This window comes from Melanerpes formicivorus, unplaced genomic scaffold, assembly GCF_026170545.1.
Source record: "Melanerpes formicivorus ecotype bairdi unplaced genomic scaffold, bMelFor1.0.p_v2 SCAF_25, whole genome shotgun sequence".
In the NCBI taxonomy this organism is placed as follows: Eukaryota; Metazoa; Chordata; class Aves; order Piciformes; family Picidae; genus Melanerpes; species Melanerpes formicivorus.
Genome location: NW_027142377.1, coordinates 7,579,795 through 7,592,306, shown reverse-complemented (window position 1 = coordinate 7,592,306; position 12,512 = coordinate 7,579,795). Strand labels below are relative to the sequence as shown.

General features: G+C 41.9%; 1 protein-coding gene across 2 annotated transcripts in view; it reads left to right on the top strand.

The window, feature by feature from the left end:
• PLCB1 (phospholipase C beta 1) overlaps positions 1 to 12,512 on the top strand; it is a 368,463-nt gene that overhangs the window by 94,120 nt on the left and 261,831 nt on the right. For both annotated transcript variants that reach the window (XM_068153205.1, XM_068153206.1), the window contains exon 3: positions 8,312 to 8,380. In XM_068153205.1, the coding sequence (XP_068009306.1) occupies positions 8,312 to 8,380 (69 nt within the window). The remainder of the gene's footprint in view (positions 1 to 8,311; positions 8,381 to 12,512) is intronic.

The window sequence follows — 12,512 nt, the reverse complement described above, 5'->3', positions numbered from 1 at the left end:
TCCCATGTGCGTTGCTCTCCTTTTCTAGTGAACCATATTTACTGCCTTGCAGAAAGCAGAACAGGAGAGGGAGAACTAATCCAGAGAGGACTGTCTGGACAAGTGGGAAAATGAGTGTCAAAGCTATAGTCTGTATGAGGTGAAACATTGACATTAACCATTTGTTTGTCTGATTTGATGCTGAATGCCATGAGATGTAAGGAGGGTGAGAGTCTGCCTGTACCACTTCGTCACAAATGCTAGTCCCCTAAGGATCCTGGTGTGGTAAAAGCAGTGTTTAAAACCATCCCTTGTTGGTCAAGCTGCTGAACTGTGTAAGAGGACCACATCTATGTTCTTCCTTCATCTCCATCACTTCCTGCTTTAGGGGTATCTTTTAGCGCTGTATACAGCAGAAGAAATGGCAGAACACCTCCACCAACTCCATGGGGAGATCTGGCACTGACGATGGCAAACTACTCCCCACTTACAATAATTTGTGAGAGAAATGTAATTTATTCCCCTGTGTGTATGGTGAAATGTGCCCACCATTGTTCTCTGAGTGGGCAGAAGTAGATGGGCCTGTGGTGGTTTTCTGTGAGTGTTTATTGGCCTCAAATGAAGAGCTTGAAAACAAGTGACCTTGAATGAAGCAGTGAAGGCAGATGAGTGTTTTCTGCCTCTCTTGCCCTTCAGGAACAGCTGTACCTTGTGCTGGCTGGTTGGGGTTTTTTTTCCATTTTGGGTGCCAGATTGCAATATGTTTTAGACTTTGGATTTTGTAATACACATTTAGAAGGCAGAGAATTCAGGAATTGCTTTAACCAAGTTATAATAAACAAAAAGCTTTAATAAACCTTTGAGAAGCTAAAGGCTAGTGTAGAAATACACGTTCAGTGTAACCTGAGCATTGGTACATTACTTGAATGCCTTACAATTGCTTCTGCATAACCTATGTGAGGAGAGCAGCACCTGCAAGGATGTAAATGAGTTCTCATTGCTTTGGGCAGGTTGATGGGCTACAGCATTGATTTAATCATCTTCAACAGCTTGTTGAAGGGAAGTTTACAAAAGCATATAAATATCTAAGGGATGGAGGCCATTTAGATGGGGCTGGACTCATTCCAGTGGTGCCCAGTGATGGGACAAGAGGCAGTGGGTACAAACTAGAACATGGAAGGTTTCACTGGAACTTAAGGAAAAACTTCTTTACTCTGAAAGTGACAGAGCAACTGGTACAGGCTGCCCAGGGAAGCTGTGCTGTCTCCTCCTCTGGAGACATAGCAGTTTAGCTGTGGCTGGGGGCCAAATGCTCACCAAAGCCGCTCTATCACTTCTTAGATGGACAGGGAGCAGGGGAAAATATAGCAAAAGGCTCATAATAATAGACTAGAATAGAAACAATTTTAATAACGCAAAGCAAAACCAAAGAAAGATGTTTTCCTCTACTTTCCATCAGCAGACAATGTTTGGTCACTCATGGGAAGCAGGGCATAGTGGCTGAGCTGCAGGACAAGACACCATCAACGAATGTTCCCCCACTTCCTTCTTTCACTTAGCTTATATATCTGAGCTGATGTCTTATGTCATGGAACATCCCTTTGGTCAGTTTGGGTTAGCTGGCCTGGCTGTGTCCCCTCCCAGGATCTTGCCCACCACTCAGTGTACTGTTGGGGTGGGGAAATGTTGGACAAGTATGGCCTGGGTGCTTGGTTCGGCAGTACCCTAAACACTGGTGTGTTATCAACAGCCAGCTACAGCAGTGCAAAACACAGCATTAGAAAGATGCTCTGGGGAGAATTAATTCCAGCTCAGCTAAACCCAATATAGGAGACTTTCAAAACTTGCCTGGACATGTTGCTGTGCAAAATCAGCTAGGCACACCTACTTTGGCAAGGGGATTGGACTTGATCTCCAGAGATCCAACTCCTATCATTCTGTGATTCTGTTAAAAAGAGTGGGTGGGAAAGTAATAAAAGTATTTTTAACTTGTGAACAACTTTCTTCAGGAAAAGACTTTGCTGTTGTCAGGGAGAGCTTTACTACAGACTTCAGGGTGTAAGTGCTACTGCGCTGCTTGCTTATTGACACAGCCAATGGTTTTGGTGCCTGATAATTGAATTGTGAGCTGCCAGGAGGAAACGTGCAGACAGTTTTTTCAGCTACTGTCTTTCTCTAGTGGGTTGCAGCTTATGAACTATATGCCAGGACTTTCAGGGACACAACACTACCTTAGTTCTGCTCCCATTAATGTCATTGACAGCCTTGCTATTGCCTCTTCTAGCTGTCAGCCTTACCAGCTGTTCACAGTTTTCCTTTGGGAGTAGGAGACAAATCATTGTTTAATTCACAGAATCACCAAGGTTGGAAGAGACCTCAAAGGTCAAGTCCAACCCATCACCACAGACCTCAAGACTAAACCATTCAATTTATTCTTAATGATAATGGGGGAAAATAGATGTGTTTGTAAAGATGTTTTGAAATAGATGTTTTTTAAGCAGCATCTCCTAGCTGTGAAAGCACCTTCTCTAAACCAGCACTATATGTTCACTCTTACTGCAGAGAACCTCAGCTCTGCAGTTAATCTGAGTGTGGGTGATTGACCTGCCTGCTCTCAAAGGCTCTGAAACCCAAATGATATTTTCTATAAATGATTGTAAATGGCCAGGTTGCATACATAGTTAGCTGAATCTATAGGGTCAGACACTTTGTTAGCATAACTTGTGATTCTTAATGGTCAGATTCAAATAGCGACTGTACTGCTTTCTAATGTGTTGCAAGGGAATTAGTCACTTATGGTTTTATTTTAAATATCACTTTCAAAATGCAGAATAAAAATAAAAGTCACCCAGAACTGTATACATATTTTGCTTCAAGAAATGTTCAGTGCTTTTTATGTTCAGAAAACATTAACACGGAATCTTTCTGTGCTAAAGAAATATTTCATTATGATTAAATGTTCCCAAGAGAAAATGTTTAAGACTGTTTGAAGTTTGTTTCACAAAATGACCTTTGAAAACTTTCACCAGATGTTGCCATTCAGTAGCACTAAATGGTGCTTGTTTACAAAACTCTTTTCCTTTTTCAAAGTTTATTTTGTGGCACTGCATCAGAGGAACTTTGACTTCAGTGTTGTGTCTTCCATTAGATCAACTGGCAATATCTCTAAGTATTAAATAAGCTTTCAGGGACACAGTTTCCTCTTCTGATTTGAAACTAGAGGCAGCAGATTTCAAAGCTAAGTGGAAAATTTAGTTTTTAGAGTTTAATTAGCTGTGCATCAGTGAGACCATATCCCTCAATGGCAACAGCAGCATGACCATGAGAACGGACTTCCACAGCTGCTGACAGCATGCAGCAGCACTTCATACAATGGGTGAAAAAAACCCACCTGACCAGAAAGGATGTGAAAATGGAGGTTGAATGAACATAGGTCAAAGCAATACTCGTGATTACTTAACCACAGCGAGTAGTTAGAGGTGCATGAAATTGTTTTTGCTAGGCATATAACTGAAGTAATCAGATCTATGGACCAAGTAAGCCATGCAGCTGTTGTAATAGGCTCCCCCTTTTCCTATGGCTCCTTGACAGAGTTTTTGTGAAATTCTGTAGGACGCTTGATCCCACTCTCAGCCCGATGGCTCTTCAGCAGAGCTCTCCAGCAGGATCAATAGGGAGCCCTGCTTTGTAGCTGGGGTTACATCACAAGAAAGATCCCAAGACACTGTGATTCACTTGGCATCGTTTTGGACAGTTTAAAATAGGAGCGAGCCAAATCCTCAGCTGGTATAAATTGGTGTTACTATATTAGATTCAGATGGGCCTAATTACAAGTGCTCTGAGGGTTGCACAATCTATTGCTTTTGTGAATGTGTGCTCACCCATAAAAGTGAGATTGCACAATCCAGCCCTGTATGAATGCATCTCTGTCTCAGCTGCTAATTGAAAACAAATATGGTAGGATTAATAATTCACTTTTCTGGAATTTCTGTATTATAAATGAGTGGAGGGATATACCACTTGCATTAAGAGATATTACCCTATTGCAAGATTAATAAAGTCCAACAGCAGTGGCTGGAGGTCTCTAAACAGGGCAAAGTTGAACTTGCCGAACTTTTCATTTGGTTGATTGTGGGTTTTCCCCCTACTTTTCCCAGTTTCTCTGGCTTTTGTGCCTTATGCAGCACCAAGTGCAGTTTCCAGCCCTGCATGGAGGAAGTCGGTAGCGGAACTCCTGTTGACTTAAGCAGATGAGAGCTTGGGTTGTTTTCCTGCACAGGAAACAGGGCATTTCTCTGTCCAGTTTGTAAGTGTGTTTTCCCTTTACAAGAGTCTGCCCACATTTTGCAATAGGAATACAGGAAATTTTCTTTTCTCTGATTTGGGAGGAAGTTGCTCTCTGTTCTCTTAATTAGTTGTTTGAAAGGTAAAAGCAAGTACCCAGGGGTCAGGGAATTCCAGGAGGTTTGGTATTTTTGAACCAAAACACTTCTAAGAAATGGCACATTAGGAATTCTGATTTATCCAAGCCCCACTGAATGCTGCCTGCAGGGGCACTTAGGTGGATGAATATCCTGCTCTTGTCTACTTATTTTACAGTGTAGGCTGTCTATCAGGCTGTTGCTTCTGCAGACCTAAATATACATATGAGAGGTACTTAGAGAATATGGACCCTTCCTTTCTGATAGCTGGTGGTAGCTGAGATTTTGGGCTTTATCTTTCTGTGGCTTCCCTAACTGCCACCTAGGAAAGAATTCCCCCAAATGAAATGGCCTTGTCAATAGAATGGTAGGGGCTGGAAAGGACCTCTGAAGATTGATTCCACACTCTGCCAAAGAGTGATCACCTCAGGAAGGTCACACAGTCAAAAATCTGGACCAATCCTTTATCTCCTCAACCTCTTCCATTCAGAAGGATGCAGACCTGAGCAGCAATTGTTCAGGTTCCTTGTACTGTCCTTTTGGGTATCAGTCATTTCTTCCTTTTCTGTTTCTCTTCAATGTGTGCTATTCCATTTAAAGGGTCTTTTTGTGTTAGGGTAAGTCTAGTTGCATTTCTGTAATTAAAGAAATTCATTAGATCTGGGTTTTTGGGGGGTTTTGGTTTTTTGATTGTTTTGTTTTGTTTTTAATAATTCTAAAATACTAGACTAATCCATCTAGGAAAAAAAACCCTTCTGAAATTCTCTCTGTGTGTGGTTCAGTGTCTATGCTTAAGACCCACTTTTCTTCAGCAGCTTTCATTTCTCTCATGTGTTTGCAGTTAAAGTGCTTGTTAGTCCTTTCAGTTGCCACACACTGCACATGAACAGAGCTTCTCAGAATGTTTCACAGTGGGCCAGATACCACTTCAGGTATCAGTATTACTTGTGGTAAATATAACCCATGGCCTCTCACCTCAAAGGCCACGTTCTTGTCCAAAACCAGCACACCTGGGTATGTCTGCCCTTGCTGACCGCATGGGCCATATCTGAAGTGCTGTCATCTCTGTGCTCTGTTCTGCGTTGTTTGCTCTGTGTGGTTTGTGCTGATGGACTTCTGTCCTGTCTCTGCCCTGCCTTGGCTTCTCTATGCTTGTCTGTGAATACACTGGCTCTCAGCCCTTGTTTTCTTTTCAGTTTCTTGTCTCTTGCATGGTGTTGTCTAGTCTCTTCCTTGTAATTATGTCAGGACTCTTCTTTTTCCTGCCTTGGTTCTTGCTCAGAGTATGATCAACCCAAATGTAGCTCTGCTATGCTTCATTATTTCCACTTCTGCAGGAACTAAATGGCCATATGCATTAACTCACAGGTCCCTCCAGTGTGCCATTTGCCTGTTTTATTTGAAGTTGCACCTGCAGGCATACTTCCACACAGAGTTATTTCTAATGATATTTTTTCTCTTTTCTCTGATTATGTATATCCTGTTTTAGTTGACGAATAATTTATAGCATCTGCACGAGCACTTAGAGTTTCACACTGCATTTCAGGTGCAGATGCAGCATGGACTAGATTGCAGAAGAATTAAAATGCATGGAGACATTTTTGCACTAATCCAGTGTCACTGAGACTTGAGACATAAATTCCAGAGAGAAGAATGATATAAAATCCAGGAACAGATCAGCAGTGCTTTTTCACCATTGCAGTCATTTTCCCTTGGTGTGGAACTGGCCCCATCCAGGCCTGGATACCTATGGTGGTGAGAGAAAGTTCAGTTCTCCCACACACACAAAGAAACCACCTAAAATGGTCACAATACCAATCACATTGAGAGATGGAGAGCTAGTGCTCACTGTTCTCTACAGTTTTTAGGAATTCCTCATGCAACTGTCTTGTTGAATAGTAAGAGATTACCCAGGCTTTGATGCATTAAGGGCTTTTCTGCACTCAGAGTATTGAGCTATGCTTAGCTCCTGGCATTGGTTGTGCTCATGTCAGGCAGGATGAGGATCAGTGTAGTTTAGATGTAGAAGCAAGAACAACTTCAAACTGGACCTGAACAGTTGATTCACAAACCATCAGGTGCTCCTGAGCTGCAAAAGGGACCACTGTAGACAAGATTTTATGAGTGGGCAATCAGCCACCCATGCGAGGGGCAGCAGCACTGTCAGAAGACTGCTTGTGTCCATATGCCTAGTGTATTGGTGGAGTTCAGGTTATTTCTTAAGGAAGTTTGCAAGATACCACCTTTTATGACCCTGCCATGCATCTTTTCTAATCCCCTCAAGTTTTGATATCCTTGTCCTCTTCAGGCAAATAAGGGAAAAATGAGTGTAACAGTGCACATTTCCTCTAAATAGGCTAGGTGGAGAAAGGAAAAAAAAATACTTAGGCGAGTTCAACCAAAGAGACTTGGGACTGGTATGGGGGACAGGGGAATGTGATGAATGTACAGTCACATGAAAATTTGGTGGCAAAGCTTGTGTGTTAGTAGACAAGAAAAGTCTACAAGAGCTGTGTGAGAGTAGGTTCTTTAAAATTAGAAGTGACTTGTGGCAAAATAACCGTGGAACAAATGGGGTTTCTTGCTTCTCTTCTAGGTATTAAAATACTCCGTGGCTGTGTCTGGCACAGAGATTTCAAATTCATCTCAAAGCATTTGCAATTACTGCTGGAAGGCTGAAATGCATTGAATGGGTGTAGCTCTAATTGCAGTATGGTCATACTGCTGCTGAATTACGTTCAGACTATATTTAGTATGTAATTGAGCTACGCTTACACGGGCTGTTGGTCCAAACGCTAGTGTAAATGAGGCAGACACCATTACTATGTGCTCTAGGAATGTCAAGCAATGCTAAATCAGGTCAGATGTTCTTGCTGTGTCTCACAGAACACTTGGTGTTGCTCCTGGCAAAGCACACACAATGCCATGGGGATGTGCATGTTTGAAAGAGAGCTGGCAGCTGGCAATTGCACTGCCCCAGTCTCCAGCATCCTTCCTCTTTCCTAATGCTCCCTGCCTATAAATGCTAAAGCATTCAAGAAAGAACCAACATAGCAACATCCAAAAATACCCTGTTGCAGGATGAGATTGGGAAAAATGATGCTGGCTAAGGTCTATAGTTTGCTGGGTGTTTGGAGAGGTGACTGCTCCTTGCTGATACCGGAGAGGTAGGGGCATCCCACAAGGTGACATACCCCAGGCACCATCTTTCCCTAATCCTTCCCATGCTGATAGGCACTGTCAGGCAGGGTGGAGACCCAAGAGGTTATCAGTGGAATGAGATTCTTGATGTTACATGTGTGTAGGGGAGGACAGAAACTTACCTACAGAAACTGTCTTCATGTGCTGTTTTTTTTTCCAAGTGCATCATGCGTTGTTACAACCCACAGCTTGAGAGTGATGTATGAACTATGAAATCCTTGTCCAAAGTACATGTTCTTTGTTGAGCAGTAGTCACTAAAATTGTTGGAACCTGCTGTCACTGTAGATAAAACACTTCTTGGGTTTTCTGTGCACTTTTCAAAATGTTCTGGCAATAATAAAGTAGTTTTTTTCTGTTGATAACATTGCCTCTTCACATTGTAACTGGCATAAAAATGCTAAAACTGTATTAAAAAGAAAAAATAAAGCACAGCAGCTGGTATTTAGTGATTCAGGAAATAAGCTTGACTCATGGCTTCTATACATTCTGTCTATCATGAGACCTGCGCAGTTTGAAGGAAACCAAGTTATGTGTGTTAGCATTGCTATTGGAATAGCTGAAGTGCAACAGAGCACTCATTGAAACTGTTCTCAGTCTGCACAGGAATGACTGCAGACAGGCAAGCCCCTGGCAGATGTGCAAAGTGGGGCACTGTGAACATAACTCTGACTAATACAATGCTTAGTGGTCTTGCACTTTTTCCTTCTAGGAGACTGAGCTGCTAGACATCAGCCTTGTCAAAGATGCCAGATGTGGAAAACATGCCAGAGCTCCAAAGGTAGGAATTTTTGCTGTGTGCTTACATGTTACATTGATGACCTAGATAAAATAGAATGGGAGTTCTATGGAAGAATGAATAAATTCCCCTAGATAGTTAGAAATATTTTGTCTTTTTTCCCTTTAACACTATTTCTGATGAGAATTGCTATGATTGTTGAGCCCTTGTCATTTGACTGGATTTAAAATGCTTGGTTGGCAGGGAGGGAACAGAAGTCTTAATTTTCCAAGGTGACCTTATATTCCTGTCTTCCCTGATGGCAAAGAGCTGATAGTTGCTAGGCCCATGCTGCATTTTGTGCTGCCAGTGCCTCTTGAGGCCAGAAAGAGGTGCTTTTCTTGAACTGTCATCAGAGAGGTGAGGATGCCAACTATCCTAGGTCTGCTCTGGTGTATTGCGTACTCATTTACTGTCTCTAAAGACAGTGGGTTGTAGATCTGTGTTCTTTCTGTTGTGTTTGTTTGGATGCTAAACATCAGATAGAAAAGACCAAAGCTTTTGGCTCTGAGAGCAAGATAGTGCCTCAGGGAATCACAGGAGTGATGGGGAAAAAAAAGATCTCCTTAGGGGCCTGAAAGTGCAACCTCACTGCCACTTTGCTGCAGTTGAAGGAATGGGCATGAGGCAGCCTAGAGGAATGCTTCCCTTACCCTCATCTCAGCTGGGTCTGGATGCCCCGCACTGGGCTTCCTCTTCCTCACACCCAGCCCTGAGTCAGGACACAGGGCTCCTCAACCCCTCAAGGGTTAGGATGGAAAAGGTTGTTTCTCTGCCAGAATGCAATTGTAGTTATCTCTGAGCAGACTATTCAAATTTGGTTTTCAAAGCTTTCCATGTAGTGCTGGCAGCTTTTTAAAGGCTGAGTTATAATTGAAATGCAAGTGAAGTACTTTGACATCCGCATTAATACCAAATGAGTTCACTATGATTAATGGTTCTGTGATGAATAGCAATAAAGTATTAACAATGGCTAGAACATTATTTTAAAATGCTCCCCGCTTTACAGAGGACATTAATGTTCTCCTAACAAAATGTTTTTAGCTGAAATATATGCATAGCTATTGCCTCGGTGACTTTTATTTATTAGGTTACATAAAGGCTGTTTTTGTTCCAAGATGTAGCGGATTTGACAGCAATGGCATTAAATGAAGGCTATGAGAAAATCCTGACTTTTAGGGTGGTGAAATGCGCCACTTGTGTGAATGACTTTGCTTTTTGTCATGGGTTTGTGTGTGGGCAGAATGAAAACAGCACCTGGGTTGGCCGTTCATGGGATCTAGCAAACGGCATGGAACAAAACACTCATTTTAGGGCCAGTCATGTCAGCTTTGCTTTGATCCATGTTGTGGGGCTCAGCAAAGAAGTGTTTATTGCAGGTGAGTAAGCCTTGCAGAAGCCCTGTTTGTGTCACATCCACAGCAGATCTAAAATTCACACAGCAACAGGAAGGCTTGGCTCTAAGTCAAGAAGCAGCAGCTTGTGATTGCATGAAGGTTTCTAGAGAAAACCATGGTGTACTTGCCACTTGCAGAGAGCTGCACTATGGCATGATACCTGACAAAGTTACCAGCTTTTTAGAGGTTCTTTTCCATGTCTCCTTCCAGTCAGGAGCAACCTTTGCACTCAGGAGAGCATAAAGAATGAACTATGTTACCCATACTGCGTGCATTGGTGTACATGCACTTCAGCTGGGCTGCTGATTTCTCAACTAACTCTAGTTTATGTCCCTCTCCTCTCCAGAGAGACTGGTTTCATCACCCACCCCCTTCAAATCTAGTTTAAAGCCCTCCCAAGAGCCTTGCCAACTCCAGTGCTAGTACCCTCTTGCCCTTTCTAGATAGATTCACCCCATCTAGGTTCAGCAGGTCAGGTACGGTAAAAGTTGCCCCTTGATCAAAGAACCCAAAATTCTGCTGCTGGCACCATCCTTTGAGCCATTTGTTGATGACATGGCTTCTCCTGTTCCTTTCAGTCTACACCCCTGTCACTGAGGGAACTGAGCAGAACACCCCTTGAACTCCTGCCCCATCAATCAATTGTCCAAGGGTCTTGAATTCCGTTTTGATTGTCCTGGTGCCCTTCTTATCTATCTCATTGCTTCCAGCTTGGATTGCCAGCAATAAGTCATTCACAAGCTGCTTGTTGCACAGTGAAAACGTGATGCCTGTGATCATTCTTGGCATTAGTTTGAGCTGTATCAAGCAGATTGGCCCTGGGTGGTTTACCGATACCTGCAGAGCCTCTTGCCCTGTATGTGTTAACAGCCTATGGCTTAAGCTGCAGACATGGAACAGAATTTAGCTGCCTCAGCACCAAATACTTCTTAATGCTGTGATACCACTTAACATAAGTTTATTAGTTATCCCAGCAGTTAATCTCTTGTGACCTGATGGGATCAGCACTGACTAGGAAACTTGCTTCCCTAACTTTGCTAGGTGGAAAGAACATGCCATTGTGCATTGATGTGTCCTGCACTGTAAGCCAAGACGTGTAGTGATTTTTCCCTTTTTATTCCCCCCCCAGTCCTCCCCATGCCCATAGTCTTAGACAATTTTTATACTGCATTAGGGGACTTAGGCCAGTTTATGAAAATTTGTAAATCTATTTTCAGAAATCTGACAGTGGGTTTAATCTCTGACTTGTCATTAAAATCTTCATGGGAATCTTTAAGCTTCATTTAGTATGTCTCTGCTCTACTACTTCCTTTTGATAGAAATTATAGGCTCATCTTTAATAAGCCTTGTCTTTTCTATGACAAAGAATGAATCAATTTTTATTTTAATAGTAAACTAAATTTCAGAGCCATTAATGACACTACAATAAGCTACCAGAATCTGGTAGTAGTGTTGCTGCAGAAGACCATCAAGAAGTAATGATTTTAGAGGACTACACGCAGTCATAGTTACCAAAAACTTCTTTTGTCTCCATCACCATCTGGAATACAGCCTTCTTCCTCATATGCTGCTGTATCCACCAGCAAGGAGGTTTCTTTGGTAGCTTAATTAGTCTGTGAAACACTTGATCTTTTTGATGTATAGAAACAAAGTCTATTCTCATACTGCATTCAGTGAGCCTTCTGTCTGACCATCAGTGCTAACTTCTGAAAAAAAGAGGGAAACACAAAGGGTTTTAGTTAGTTTCTCTTTTAGCCTTGTTGGGTTACATTCACTTTCCATATGTATGTATGTATATATGTTTGTTGTTGCACCTTCTAGGCATTATCATAAAAGGAAACCAACACTTCTTCATTCTGGAGAAGTTTTGATTGATGAAGGGTAAACAGCCAAAGGTGTGAACATTTTGCTCCAGTACTTAAGTTCCAGCTATAGACTGTCTTTTGTAATGTTTTGGCTAAGTTGACATAGTTTGTGCTCTAGAGAAAGGTAGAACTAGGTATGTAGATGTTTGGTGTTACTCCCTAGGCCATAATGTGTATTAAATAAACAAATACCAAACAAAAAAAAACCCAAACAAACAACATAAAAGGGTAACAGTAGACTCATTAATGAGGATATATAAATGATTTACATAAGTGACCTTACAAAGTCATCTAGTCAAATGTCCCTTACAGTGAGCCGGGATATCTTCAAGTAGATCAGGTTGCTCAGAACCCTGTCTAATCAGACCCTGAGTATTTCCAGGGATGGGGCATTTACCACCTCTTTGCATTGTTCATCAGCTCACAAGATGAGTCCTCCTGTCTTCAGCTGTGATTTTCAGAAATGATGACAGAGTTTTCCGTCTCAATGCAGCATGCATGCAAAACCTTCCAAAGAATAAGAGCAAGTCTGAGGCAGCACAGAGTGCTGCGACAGAACTCAAAATGAGAAGAAAAATCAAAGTAATGTTCTGAGGAGAACAAGAAAAGAGTTTTCAATTGTGTAGGTTAGGAAAATGCCTGAATTCAAACTACAATGAATTTTTTTGCAGAAGTGCAGGAATTATTGTCAGGATTTTGCCTTTTTAGTAAGAATTAGAATCATTAGGAAGGGAATAGGAGAATTTTTGAGAACAGGAGATTAATATGGAGTTCATTTTATTTTCCTTCAGAAGACGTGACTGCACATAAATTCATCACAGGCTTTTGGAAGTTTGACATGCATTTTCTCACTGCTTTCAGGCACTCAGAGCT